Source organism: Tripterygium wilfordii, chromosome 7 (assembly GCF_013401445.1).
Source record: "Tripterygium wilfordii isolate XIE 37 chromosome 7, ASM1340144v1, whole genome shotgun sequence".
NCBI classification, from domain to species: domain Eukaryota; kingdom Viridiplantae; phylum Streptophyta; class Magnoliopsida; order Celastrales; family Celastraceae; genus Tripterygium; species Tripterygium wilfordii.
The window spans coordinates 14,094,036-14,109,483 of NC_052238.1; the positions used below are offsets into that span (position 1 = coordinate 14,094,036).

The window sequence follows — 15,448 nt, forward strand, 5'->3', positions numbered from 1 at the left end:
CCTAATTCCTATGCTCCTGCTTATATAAGGTTGGTATAACTTATAAGGGTTTGAATGGTAGTATTTCACCTGTAACCCACTAGCCCCTAATTGTATTTTTTTATGCTCAATCGTGACAATTTTTTATTGTAATGGCTGCAGTCTGCAGCGTCCTTTATTGCTCATATTTGCTCACAGTGAAGTGGCCGACAAAGATATCATCCCCTTGTAAAAGGGTTAGAGTTCTTGTTAATCCCAAGCATGTGGGTGACATGCCATTTGTTTTAATTTGGAATAGAGTTTTTCTTTAATCACAGGCATGTGGGTGACATGCCATTTGTTTTAATTTTCCTTAGATTCTGTAATAGATGATTTTTATTCCTTGAAGTCTCGTCAGGCACAACTTCAATAGATATTATCTCATCTTGTGTAAGGTATTTTGTTCATCAACTTTAATAATGTATTTATGCTAATGTTTTACGGTTATTTTATGCGTTAAATAGGTGTAATATCATAAATAGCTCTAAAAAATTTCCGGGGGGCAGGACCCCCATCAACTTCTAGTAGCCCCCAACTCCAATTCCTGGTTCCGCCCTTGTTTGTTAGTGGACTTGCAGTTGAGAGGTTGTAACTGTAAGTACCACTATATTACATGTGGTTGTGAAACGCAGGACATTCATCAAGCCAAGATACTTTCCCCTCCATCTCTCTGTCAAACCTCCCTCTCTGTTCTTTTTGGTATCAGCCATATGGGCAAAATAAAAAGTAAATCATTTTGTATTAGTACATCTAAATCCAATGAAGCTTTTGACTTACTACATATGGATATTTGGGATCCTAATTCAACGACATCCTTAGATGGCTATAAATATTTATTAACTTTAGTGGATGATTACTTGAGGATGATATGGGTGTTTATGATGCAAACAAAGGAAGAAACCATGTCTTATATTAAAAAGAATTTCACATATATTAAAACACAGTTTAGTCAAAACTTTCAAAACAATAAGGTTTGATAATGGTAAGGAATTCATCTTGCCAGGCTTCTACATTCTACAAGGAATTTTACACCAAAAAACTTATCCTTACATACCCCAACAAAATGAATCATTGCCAAGACTCTCAGAATCCAAAGTTGATTAGATGAGAGTTTCTGAGCTTATTGTAATAGAATTGCTGTGCACCTTGTTGGCTTGAGTTATGCATGACTGGAGTAAGTTATGCTATACAATAGATAATTATGAGAGATGATTGTATTTACCCAAATCTATTCCAAGAATAGCTCAATAGCTGTAGATGAAAGTTGACCTCCGTAATTAGCTCAATTAGTTTGATTTGATTACATCAATTAGTCTATAAACATATCTATATATACTGAGTCCTACACAGAGATGAATATACTGAAACACGTTTACCACTTTGTCTATCTCTCTTCACTTTCTGTCACACCTAATAAACACGATGCCCATTAGAATATATTAGACAAAAAGTTCCATGCCAAATACTATATAATAAACCAATTGATTACAATCTTCGGACAGGCCTGAACTTATAGCTCATAGCTTTTGGACATCAATCTTCGGGCAGGCTTTATTTTCAGCAATTGCATCCTAGATTTCACGCCAGCTACCACCAGATTTACGTGCAAAATGAACAAATATTAATCCAAAATCTTCTTGCCCTTACCAAACTTCAATTTGTAGACTAATTATTGAAAGACACAAAACAAAAGAAAAGAAAAAAAGAAAAAAAACCAAGACCTAATTGATTCAAAGAGAGTAAAGATGTGCAGGCAACCGAGGCTCAGCAACAGCAACAAGTGGGAATTTTTTGGGTGTTGAAAGTCCAAATATTTCTTCCATTTCCAACTCCTCTTTCTTCATGTTCTTAGGCAATCCCCAGTTAAACCCATGTAATAGATTAGCCAAACTTGATTGAATCACTTTAAGTCCAAGACTATATCCAGGGCACATTCTTCTTCCAGCACCAAACGGTAGAAGTTCAAAGTCAGATCCTTTGATATCTATTGCCTTCCCAATAAACCTCTCTGGGTTGAACTCATTTGGTTCCTCTCACAAAGCAGGGTCTCTCCCTATTGTCCACACACTCACTAGCACTCTTGTGTTCTTGGGGATGTCATACCTACCAACATTTAGGTCTTCACGAGCAAGTCTAGGCACCAACAACCGTGAGAGCCAAGAATTGATCGAAAAGGAACTATGTAATTCCTATTGTCTGAGTTTGCACAAAAGGCTGAACAGTTCAAGACATCATGTTCACTGGTTAGCCGAGTGAAACCGATGGGTCTCACTAGGGAAGGTTCAAACCCAAAAGCTACTGTAGTAACCGGTTTCTGTCCGGTCAAAAAATACAAAAAAAAATAGAAAAACATCAAAATAAAAATAATGATAATAATTTAAAAGCTCGTTCTTGAGACCGTAAGCTCACAAAAATTCAAAACGCCACTTTTGGACCCAAAAGCCTACAAAAACTCATTTCCTTGACTCACAAGCCCACATATATTCAAAAGTCCGTTTCTTTTATCCTTAAACCCACAAATACCCAAATATTAGCCCAATAAAACCAAACCCTAGAAAATATCTAAAAAATAAGAAAATTTAAAAATAAAATCTTAAAAGAGAAGATGTAGCACCTTTTTAGGGTTTTGGAAGAAGAATTGAAAAGACGAAAAAGTTAGGTTGTGTTTGGTATCACTTCCAAAAATTTTGAAAACAAAAATAAAAAGTAAAAACATAAAACATAAAACATAAAATGAAAACATAAAATTGAAACTTGTTTGGTTGAGCACTTAAAACTGAAAGCATAAAACTGAAAAAAAATGTGTGTTTATGCTTTTATTTTCATAATAATGGAGTATATCCACATCACTATATTTTTTATAACTGCAGCATTTGTCGTGTTTCACCATTGAAAACATCAGAAGAAAGAAAAAAAGATAAGAAATAAAACAATAACCCAAAGTATATTTGATCATTATCTTCATATCTCTATGCAATTTGCAATCTGAAATCTTAAAGAAAGTGCAATCTATAATAAGTGTAACTAGTTCTGTTTCCAAAACTTTTAAAAACCTTTTTTTTTTTCTTGTTTTCAAAAATTTTGAAAACCTGTTTTTGGTTTTCATAAAAACCAAAACAGAAAATACAAACAAACAATATTTTTTGTTTTTATTTTCTATTTTTTGAAAACTAAAACAAAAAACAAGAAACAAAAGTGATACCAAACAGACCCTTAGTTTCTTAGGGTTTCTAAAGAGAGAAGAAATAGGGTTTGGGGGGTATTTTGGTAAAAAGAGAAAATAGGTTTTATGTGTGTGTGTATATATATATATGGTGTGTGTATGTATATATGGTGTATGAGCGTGTGTGTGTATATATATATATATAATCTGTGTTTGTATAGGTATATGTACCATATTATATATGTGTTTGTATATGTATATACTCCCTTTTTGTATATATGTATATGTGTATATGTGTATTTGAATATTTGTGTTTGTATATGTGTGTTTATAATGTATATGGACTTGATTTGAATTGAGTTTCTATGGCATTTGAGCACAATTTTGACCCCATTATCTTGTTTGCTTTTTGGATGAGGACCGGGTTGGACTTTACTTGGGTTGGAGTGTGCATTTGGAGATTGGATCGGGTTTGAGCAATTAACGGGCTTCATGGACTATATTTGTATTGTATATATAATATTTGTATTTAAGTTTTCCTTGTATATGTTTCTTAGATTTTTATTCTTTTTGACATGTATATATCTATGTAAATGTAAGCTATGTAATAGAGTAGTGAAAATAATGAAAAGTAATGTAGAGTAGTGTAGTTTAGTTTTATGCATGTTTAATGGATTAGTATGCATGTTTAAGGGTTTGATAAATTTAGAATATTATAGATGCATGAGTAGCAGTAGTTGATAAATTATTTAGAACTCAAAATTATATGTTAGGTTGTATGTTTAGTTTTGTAAATTTGTCAATTCAACAACAACATCTTCACTAAATTTCCATTTAGACAAAATAACGAGAAAACAATAGATATCCAAATTAAAGTCAATTAGGAGGAGGACTTGATGACATTCAGCTCATGCCTAGACTTTAATTGTGTTATCTTCATTTAAACGAAAAAGAAATGATAAATTAATTTACTACATACCTAAATTAAAGTTCATTATGAAGATGACTTGATGACATTTAGCTCCTACCTAAGCTTTAATTATGTTATCTCTTCGAATTAAAGTATCATTTGAATTTGTAAACACAATGGTAATTTAATTTATTAGATACCTAAATTAAAGTTAATTAGGAGGAGGACTTGATAACATTCAGCTCCCGCGTAGGCTTTAATTATGTTATCTCTTTAAATTAAAGTATCACTTGTATTCATAAAAACAATGGTAATTTAATTTATTAGATACCCAAATTAAAGTTAATTAGGAGGAGAACTTGATGACATTTAGCTACTGCATAGACTTTAATTATGTTATCTTTTCAAATCAAAGTATCATTTGTATTCATCAAATAAAGTTAGACCACTTCTATTTTGTGATTGTGAAAGTCCCCTTAGTATAAAATCCAATGTCCTTCTGCAAATTCCATCAAATTCTTTCCAAATCAAAACAACATTTTTTGACCAAGTCGGGAATAACCATAGTGATCTCATGCACCCTTTTTAAATTTTCAAAACCCATTTCAAGTAAGATTTTTCATCAATTTTCAATAAAACCCATCAAAATGGGATTTTCAATAAAGTCTTGGTCTAACATTAATGGAAAACATTCCACCCATTTGATCATCATGGTTTTTCGGACATATGAAAAATTCATTAAAACAAATTGGGACAAACAAATTTTTAGGAAAAAACACATAGATCAATCTAGGTAACCTTTTTGGAAGTTGTGGGGTGTCTAACACCTTTCCCACACTCAATAGACCCCCTTACCCATTTTCTGGTTCGTAGACCACATTTTTAGTGTCCAATTGTACTCATATCAATTGGTGGTGACTCTAAACATTTTTCATCCTTTTATTGTCTGTCCGTGTGGTGACCTCGATTGCGACAACTACCTATCCTGATGTAGTAACTTTTCAAAGTTACTCTCTCTTTGTGTCGTTTGTGTCTACTCCTAATTTTGATTTGGACAATTTTTATTCATGTGTAGGGGCGGATCAACCCCAAGACGGCTAAGGCTGTCGCCTAGGGCCTGATTTTTTTTATATACTTGATAATTATGAGTTTATGACCTGTGGGCCCAAAAAATGATAAAAAAAATGCCAATTATTTAACCTAAGTTGTCTTTTATTTAACTAGACTCATCGCTCCTTCACAAGTCACAACCAACTACACAGTACACATGCAATTGTCAACCTTTAATTCGTTGCAAGTCACAACCTTTGCATTTATAATGATAGTTTTAACTGCAAAGCTGCTACTTTGACAACAAAATTTACTAGACAAAGTTTTCAAACTTCACATATGGAGTTCTTGACCATTTCTCTTCTCATCTTCTAACTTCTTACTCTTCTTCACTTATTCTTCTCCACAACGACTTGGCGATTGGCATCTTCAGATAATCTCAACTCCTCTAAACACTACACCAAAATACCCTTTTAGCAACAATTATATACCAGCGTTTTGTGCATTCGCCACTAAATCCTTCCTAGACTTCATGTTCTGATGGTTAATAATGGCAATATCAATTGCCATTATAAACTTGTATGACACGTATGAATCTTTTTCGTCCAGCATATGGCGCACACTTCATATTTCGCTCCCTCTTCTTTTTTTGATATTTTTATTTAAAAAATAATTTTTGGTGTTAAAAATTATATTTGGTTTTGTTCCTTAGTTTGCTTCCGCATGATCCAACCCTAACTCAGGAATCAATGACATCTCCCTCAACCCAATTTTCCTCTCCCATTGCAGTGAACAAAATCAATGGCATCTTGTATCTTCTTGAATTCTCCTCTCCCTGATTGATCGACTCAAACGAGGATCGCATTGGACGGCGACGACAATCGTATATACTTACCAGTTTCGATGGAGAGAAGGCGAAAAAAGGGGTACACACTCTTTCTCTCTGCTTCTCTGCCTTTTCTTTGTTGTTTGTGTCTCTCTTGTTTTTTCTACTTAAGTTTCCTTTATCTTTTTTACTTCATTGTGCAAAAAATTGACGTAGTGGAACATCGATGTAGGGGTTTCATCATGTGATTTGTTAAAAACCTGATAATAGTGTGATTAAATTAAACAAGCAATAATTGGGAATTTTTTAAAGGTACATATTCAACTCTTGTTGTGATTTGTCAAAGAAAAATAGAGAGTGTACATATTCAACTCTTGTTGGATTGCTCAATCAATTTTCATGTGCATTCAATTGCAAAAGAGTGTACTGATTACTTAAACTAAAATATATAATAGATAGTCAATATATTTGCGTTATGAAGTATTCTAACTCTAACCAATTGTTCAATTGCATAACCTTGTCGTCATCGTCTATCTGAGATTGTGCGCTTCACACCTCCTTTGAATATCTGGTAAGACAGCAACTAGTTTAATTTTTTTAATTTAACTTTGCAGATTTTGGTATATTTTGTTCATGGTTTTAGTTGAATTGGAGGATAATTTGAGCATTGACAACCTATTCAAGCCTTCTAGGTTTTAAATGATTTCTAGTGTTCTCTACATGACAGTAAGTGGTTATGCCGAATGAACTATTAGATTGACTTAATTTTTTGTTCATTGGAACTTTTCAAAGCTTAATCTGTGTTGATTTCTCTGTGATGTTCTGAATGAAGTTATGATATTGGAAGTTTAAAGTATAAAATGTACTTTGTTTCCCTTATTATGTATCTGATTTGTAAAGTTAAGGGATAAAAATGTGATATGTTTTCTTTGTTATTCCTTCACTAGTGTAGCATGTCAGGGAATTACAACAATAAAGCGTGGATGGACTATAGTCGGCTAAGTAGAGTTTATACTGATGGGGTGGAGAGCTTTCTTAATTTTGCACTTAGGAGTGAGCCAGAAGTAGGAAAAATCCCATGTCCATGTCAGCAATGTGTGCTTTACAAGTATGGAAATAGAGCAGAGGACTTGAAAGGAATATTCAATAGAAGATAATTTCGTATATTGATTGATTACAAAGTATACAGAGGTAGTAGTCATTTATACATAAGTGAGGAGCTATTCTAGGTAATTGAATCACTAATTGAATCAGTGATTAATTATCCTACAATCACTCTTATACAATTGATTATCCTACAATTACTCCTACACAAATCATTGATTTTGTAACACTTCCCCTCAAGTTGGTGAATAGATGTCATGCATTCCGAACTTGCCCAAAAACCTTGAGAACACTTGATTTGAAACAACCTTCGTGAGAATATCGGCCAGCTGATCTTCGGATCGTATCTCAGGTACCTTTGTAATTTTCTCATCTAACTTCTCCTTGATAAAGAATATGTCTATCTCCACGTGCTTGGTACGATCATGTTGAACCAGATTATGAGCATTATCACGTGCGGCTTTATTGTCGCAATACAACTGAATTGGTTGGCTAGGTGGATATCCCAAATCACTCAGGAGAAATCGTAACCATAATGCTTCACATATTTCGAGTGTCATGCCTCTATATTCAGCTTCCCCACTTGAACGTGCAACAACATTCTGTTTCTTGCTTCTCTATGTAACAAGATTACCCCCAACGAAGGTGAAGTAACCCGAAGTGGAGCGTCTGTCATCTACTCCTCCAGCCCAATCAACGTCAATATATGCATCTATGCTTTGATGGTCTTCATTTTTAGTGAATAAAATACCCTTTCTAGGAGCAGCCTTTAAGTACCTTAACAAACGCATCACTGCATTCATATGTTGCTCTAGGGTTATGCATAAATTGACTGATAATGCTTAATGCATATGCAAGATCCGGTCTTGTATGTGCCAAGTACATCAATCTTCCCACAAGTCTTTGATATCTCATTTTGTCAACAGGTACTTGATTAGGCTCAATGCATAACTTTAATCCTTCTTCCACCGGTATATTAGCCGGCTGGCATGCTGACATACCAGTTTTCTGTATTAGATCTAAGGCATATTTTCTTTGTGACAGAAAAATTTCTTTGTTAGATCGAGACACTTCAATCCCCAGAAAATATTTCAAGGGACCAAGGTCTTTCATTTCAAACTTCTTGGACAGGTAACATTGGAGATCCTTTCTTTCCTCAGGATCATTCCCTGTAACTACCATACATCCACATATACGATTAGTGCAGTAATCTTACCTTGTCGTCTCTTTAAGAATAGTGTGATCTGAATTGCTCTGTCGATACCCAAACTTCCCATAGACTTGGTGAACCTTCCAAACCATGCTCTTGGAGATTACTTCAACCCATATAATGATTTCTTTAATCGGCACACCTTTTGACTATGTTCTTTTGTATCATGTATCCTGGTGCGAAGTCCATATAGACTTCTTCAGTCAACTCTCCATGGAGAAAGGCGTTCTTCACATCAAACTGTTGTAATGGCCAATCCAAATTTGTAGCGAGAGATAATAGGACTCTGACTGTATTGATTTTGGCTACTGCTGCAAATGTTTCTGGATAATCAATCCCATAGGTTTGAGTATATCCCTTTGCCACTAATCTTGCCTTAAAATGTTCAATCGTACCATCTGCTTTATACTTCACAGTATAAATCCATCGACATCCAACCAATTTTTTCCTTGGGGACGATCAATAAGTTCCCAAGTTTTATTTTTCTATAATGATTTCATCTCCTCATTCATCGTGAATTTCCAGCTCGGGTCAGCTAAGGCTTCTTGCACACTGTTAGGAATAGATACAGTAGATAATTAATTTACAAATGACTGATTTGATTCTGACAGACGATGAATAGACACATAATGACTCATGAGATATTTAACTCGACTAGAAAGTTCAGGTTCATATGTGGGTTTAGAAATACCTCTTGTGTGACGGAGTTTAGGGTTTAGTCCAAAACCCTATCACCACTTTCACTTGTACCACTAATATCCAAGTCACCCGTAGTACCACTAATATCCAAGTCACCCATAAGAGCATTATCACTTGTATCAGTGATAAATATATTTTTCCCGACAATTTAAATAGTCGGTAAAACTCAATTCATACGAAAAGCAGTTAGAATATTTGGTGGCTAAAACAAATGCTAGGAAATGGTTCCATCTATACCGGAAATCTTGAAGGCATTTACCAGTAATCCTCTTATTTGTCGATAAAGCTTTTAACGACGAAGCTTTCAACGACGAAAGCTTTTTCGTCGGTAAAACCTATTGTGACTATTGAAAGCGCCGCTATAGATCAAAATAAATGCCACAAAATAGGTTTTCTGGTGTAGTGAAATTTTTTGCAAGAAATTTTCACAACAAACTCAACCATTTATTCTTCTCTCGGTTTAAATTCCAAGGCGCAAGCTTCAAGGCTCTAACAAATAACATCAACCAGGTTTTATTGTTCCATTTTATTAATTTTATTTATATTTTTCCCTATTATTTGTTATTTTTGTATTAGTTAATTTTTTATTTTAATTATGTCAACAAGAAAATATGAATCTGGATATGAAAAACGTAAAAAAAGGAAATGGTTATAATAATGTTTGATTAAGGTCTCTAATTATGTTGAGCCGCCCACGTTCATGTGAAGGATTATTAGAAAGATTGAGGGGAGGTTCAGTGTTGGAAAACATTGGACCCAACCAATGAACATTACTTAGCCATCAGATTAATATGATGGTTAAGAAAATAACTTCTGTTTTTTTTTCAACATTTACTACAATCAAAAAAATTCACCATCTTCTCTCTCCATCCTTTTTCTCTCCCTCACTTTGTCTTTTCCTTCTTCAAATCTGATTCTCACTGCACATTTTGATGCTATAAGGGCAGCTCCTTACTAGTGGACCTCTTTATGAGGGTACTTTGTGAAAATTGATAACCCACAAGAGGCTTTTACTGGTTTTGGCATCACAACCAAATCCGGATTGGCAGCAGATTGCATGACTTTGCTTGGTCTAATATCTGCTTGCGCTAAACTATCTGCACGGAATCAAGAGAATTCTGGTAAAGAAATCTTCGGGGAAGGTTAGTGAAATAAGATTTGAGGAAGAATATAAAATGATAGAGAAGAGAGAGAAAGCGATAGAGAGAGAGATAAAGTGGGATACTTTCTAAGCCGTCAGATGAATTTGACGCCTTAGTAATGTCCACTAGATCTCCCCTCAATCCATTATTGGATATTTTGTGAATAAAAATTATTGGTGGTTAACAGATTATTTGAATAAAAAATTATTATGTGAATAAAAATATTAGTGGCTAACTGATTCTCTCTCCCACTATTGGTCAACTACAAAATACGTAGTGGACCGGGTCTTTATGTTGTGGTTTTAATCTCCCATGATTTTTCTGATCTTAGTCAAAAAAGATTTTGACTATGTAAAAGGAAAGATACTCTATTTTTAGTTAACTACCCTGGAACAAACGACGTCAATTTTTAAACCAAAATGATGTGTGTTCATAATTTTGGTGTCCATAATTTAGGTGGCATGAGAAGAAGTGTGGGAGACCAATTTGCATTAAATGGTACTCACACTTTTCCTTATGCCACCTAGATTATGGACAATTATGGACACCAAAATTATGGACATGTAGTGATTCCGATTTTCAAAAGCGTCTATTTTCTTCCTCCTTTGTTTTCTCTATCATTGGTTCTTCTTCTCGAGAGTTTCTTCGATTTTTAGTTTGTCGTTAACTTACGTTAATGTGTTACCAAAGAGGCGTAGGTGGTGAAATTGTTGAGACTGCAAACACAGAGACAGGACAATTAATCACTTTAAGGTCAAAGGAGAATACCTTGACTTGGTTTGTTTTTCGTTATTGGTTCTTGTCTTTGATTATTAATTCTTTTCTTCGATTCATACGTATATTTATTGTGTGAATGTTGCTAATATGTATATTTTCTTAAGCAGAGAAAACAAGGTTATTTGGTAATCCAACATTTAAATATTATATCTCATAGTCTCATCTCCATAATTCAATTAAAGAGATGAACCTCAAAGTTTTTCCATCTTGCTCTCTCTCTCACTAGGTCTGATCGCACCCATGTTTAGAGGAAACAAAATAATATGAACTTAAATTACAACCCTAGAAAAATACACCATACATGTCGATCGGTTTATCAGTGTCCAACTTACACCAATTTTCCATTGCCTCAAACGTGCACAACTCTACTTACATTACATATAGTGTTCTATTTTATGCCAACCTCCACTAGCCACTTAGCTCAAGGACTTTCATCCACTCACAACCCCACCTGGACCCACACGAATTAACAGAAAACTCTAAATATCCCAGGAACTTTAGATCTCAGTAGCTTCCAAGTCTATGTGGCAAACTTATGTAGGCATGTCAACATGGCATGAATTAGAAGAAAAACAACCCCTCTTATGAAAGGACAAGATTACCCTCCCTTCTCACATAAATCAAAAACCCCATTGACAATGCTTCTGCGCCTCCACTCCCCTCCTCTCACTTTAAACCCTTTGTTGCCCATCCCCATAAGGTCGCAACAATCACCAGCAAATACTCCATCTTCGGTAGGACTTGGAGTCCCATAGCTTCTTCTTTTGCCGTTGGTCGAAGCAAGCCAAGCTCATCATTGGTAGCTTCTAGAAGGTACCCAAGATCCGGTTGAGACTCGCCAAAATATGAAATCAGATGAATGACGGGCACCGACGGTGATGACGAAGCGAATATATCTTGCTTTGCGCGATGAGGTAGCGTTGTTGAAGAAGATAAAGAGGAGAGTGCTGGTCGAGGACAAAGTGGTGGTGGGCTCCACTCACTGGGTGGAACAAAGAGTGGCGATCGAGAATGTGTTTCAAAGGAGTTCCAAGATTTTATACCATCCCGTCGCCAATGTGGACCACTTATGCCTTGGAACAACCTAAAATTGTAGCCTTTTTTTTTTATGTTGATGTATGATTTTAATAGATCTGAGGACTCCATGTACCCTGCTTTGTATAAATTTGATCTTGTTGATGAAGAGGTTAGCATTTAATGGTCATTTTTTTACGCTAATCTATGTTTTATTAAGACTTGTATTACACATTATTATTTACATTGTTTTTAAGTGTTCCTTGTCATTATTACATTGTTTTAAAAATAATGTGATTATATCAACAATAATTCTATTTATTTTTGTATTTAATTTCAATCCAATATTTTTTTAAAGTTCCAGATAATAAGTCCATTGATTCCATTATTATGAAGTTCCATTATTTTTTTTAATGTTTTTAAAATAAACAATGGGATTTCATGTAATTACATTATTTTGAAAAAACAATGTAATATGCAATTTCATGAAGAATGTTGAAAAAAAAATATTTATGTTTTTCTAACGTCAATTTCTGCTAAATTTCACCTTTAAGGTTTAATTATAATATTTTAATAAATTTCAATGTAATCTCATTTTCTTAGTTTTATTACATCATTTTTGAGTTCTCCAGATTATTATTACATTGTTTTTCAACATTCCAATTATTATTACATTGTTGTAAAAAACAATGTAATTAAGCATGATTCGATAAAACATATCGGCAATGGATCTTGTTTTAAAAAGGTTACATGCTGATTCCGAATATATAATTTTTTTCAAAATCTAACATGTATTTTGAGAGATAAATAGTTTTGAATTTTTGTTTAAAAAAAAAACTCAGTGATGTCAATAGATGATGTCTGCATTTGTAGAAAAAGAAATTAGACCAAGAAAAAGGGATATTTTTTGTCCAAAAAAAATAATAAGTCATCTAACTTTTCATGTCACATAGTAATGTGTTAATATCACATAGACTGAGAAGCTTTTGGGATAATATTTGGATATGTAGTGTTACCGCAAGTTAACGCACTTTCAAATGTGTTCACGGCACATATTCAATCTATACTCTGTTTGTTTTTTTTACCAATAGTAACAGTAGTCCATACCATTTGGACTCAGAGGCCCATTAATTGAATGATCTGGCTGGATTCCTTGGCTCACGAGACATGAAGTCCAATTAGGTCCACTCAACCATCACATGAAGGCCAGGCCAAGATGATTACATTCTGTTGTTGTTACCACTATTTTGATCACAGGCAAATAAAAAATATGCAGTTTAGTATCATGAGGAATACTTTGTGCAGAGAAATTAAGAACCTTTTTCTCTGCAAACTATAGAGACGGAGAGGATTAGAGGAAAACTTAATGTTTTATCTTTAAGAAAACTAGCACTACTGATTGGGATTACAGTTGCAGACAGATTCCTTCACCATAAAAAAGTACAAAGAGATGTGTACAAGCACATCAATCCATCAACTATTACATGCCAAACTTCTATCCGCACACTAATTATTGAAAGACACAAAACAAAACAAAAAAAAAAAAAAAAAAACCAAGACCTAATTGATTTAAAGAGAGTAAAGATGTGCAGGCAACCGAGGCTCAGCAACAGCAACAAGTGGGAATTTTTTGGGTGTTGAAAGTCCAAATATTTCCTCCATTTCCAACTCCTCTTTCTTCATGTTCTTAGGCAATCCCCAATTAAACCCATGTAATAGATTAGCCAAACTTGATTGAATCACTTTAAGACCAAGACTATATCCAGGGCACATTCTTCTTCCAGCACCAAATGGTAGAAGTTCGAAGTCAGTTCCTTTGACATCTATTGCCTTCCCAATAAACCTCTCTGGGTTAAACTCATTTGGGTCCTCCCATAAAGCAGGGTCTCTCCCTATAGTCCACACACTCACCAGTACTCTTGTGTTCTTGGGGATGTCATACCCACCAACTTTTATATCTTCACGAGCAAGTCTGGGCACCAACAATGGTGCTACAGGGTGTAACCTCATTGTTTCCTTCACAATTGCATCTATAAATGGGAGTTTCACTATGTCCTTCTCTTCAACCCATCTTTCTCTTCCAATTACTCTGTCTAGCTCCTCTGTTGCCTTGTCGAAGATCTCGGGTTTCTTGAGAAGCTCTGAAATTGCCCATTCAACTGTCACTGCTGAACTCTCCGTTCCACCGGCGATTAGGTCCTGAGGATCAATTCTATATCAGTATCTACATATATAATTGAGTTCACATTTCATAGTTTTTGAAGTCAAGTCTCTAATAGGGAGAAAAACAGAGTTTTAAGTCAATATCCAGACAAACTCAATAATGAAAGTTACCTGTGAAAATGCCTTGACGCTAACTCTTCCAAGCTTGACTTCAAGATTAGGATCGTCGGCCAGTTGAAGCAGAACATCCACCATATCTTTAGCCACAAAATCTTTGTTTTCCTTCCTATTCTTCTCGTGCTCATCAATCACATGCTCCATGAACCTGTCGAATTTCTTGCTTAAGGCCTTCATTCTCTTAATATAGCCTTGTATATCCAGGAAACGAAGCCAAGGAATCGAGTCACCAATATCCAACACCCCATTAAGTAGGAAAAGCTCGTCGAGCATTTCTTTAAACTCCTCCGGCTCCACAATCTCGTTTTTCAACGATTTGTCGGCGTACTTCTTCCCCAAAACCATCCGAGAAATCACGTTGAGACTCACAGTCGAAAGATAGTCTTTCAATTGAATTTGTTCGCCGCAAGACTTGTACAAATCTCTAATAAGCTCTTTCATTTCTTCAATTCTTATGTACTCGTATGACTCGAGGCGTTTTGCGCTGAAGAGCTCCATCAGGCACATCTTACGGGCCTGGCGCCAATACGGCCCGTATTGGGACCAAGTGATGTCTTGGTAATTGTAGGTGGTGTATTTTCCGGCGGCGGTTTTGGGGCGATCGGAGATCATAGCATCATGGGTTTTGAGGAAAGTTTTGGCCATGTCAACGGAGGACCCGACAACTACCGGGTGTGACCCGAACTTGAGTTGCATAATGGGCCCGTATTTTTGGGTGAGGCCGTGGATGGAGCGGTGTGGGAGTGAGCCTATGAGGTTGAGATTACCCACTATGGGCCATGGTTTTGGGCCTGGTGGTAGGTTTAGTTTGGGCTGGCGGAGGCGGCGGGCAAGGCTGATTAGGGCGACTGTGGCAAGCCATACGGCGGCGTAGGAGAGCCAAGAAGGGAATTCCATTGGCGATATTGGAGATGTGGTTAGTGAATATGGTAATGGAAAGTGAAGTGATGGTGGAGTTTATTTATAGATGGAAAGTGTGACAGTACAAATCTTCAAAGTCCTGATTTTAGTGACAGGATAAATTAATAATTGTACACTGATGTTTTGAAAGTATATGGCGTTATTGATGGTGTGGGGTCGTGCATGTACAGAAATTGCAATGTATTTTAATAAGAACAAAAAGGCTAGTTTGGTGGTGGGATTTCTGTCGCATTATAGTGTTCTTTCCAGGAAGCTACTTGACCCAATCATATTG

General features: G+C 35.3%; 1 protein-coding gene across 1 annotated transcript; it reads right to left on the minus strand.

The window, feature by feature from the left end:
* Window positions 1-13,264: 13,264 nt before the first annotated feature.
* LOC120002722 (trimethyltridecatetraene synthase-like) lies at window positions 13,265-15,242 on the minus strand. The gene is made up of 2 exons (XM_038851504.1): window positions 14,248-15,242; window positions 13,265-14,112 (listed from the first exon to the last, which is right to left on the minus strand). Exons 1-2 carry the CDS (start codon window positions 15,148-15,150, stop codon window positions 13,483-13,485), a joined length of 1,533 nt encoding a protein of 510 aa, XP_038707432.1. The 5' UTR covers window positions 15,151-15,242; the 3' UTR covers window positions 13,265-13,482.
* Between the last annotated feature and the right edge of the window lie 206 nt (window positions 15,243-15,448).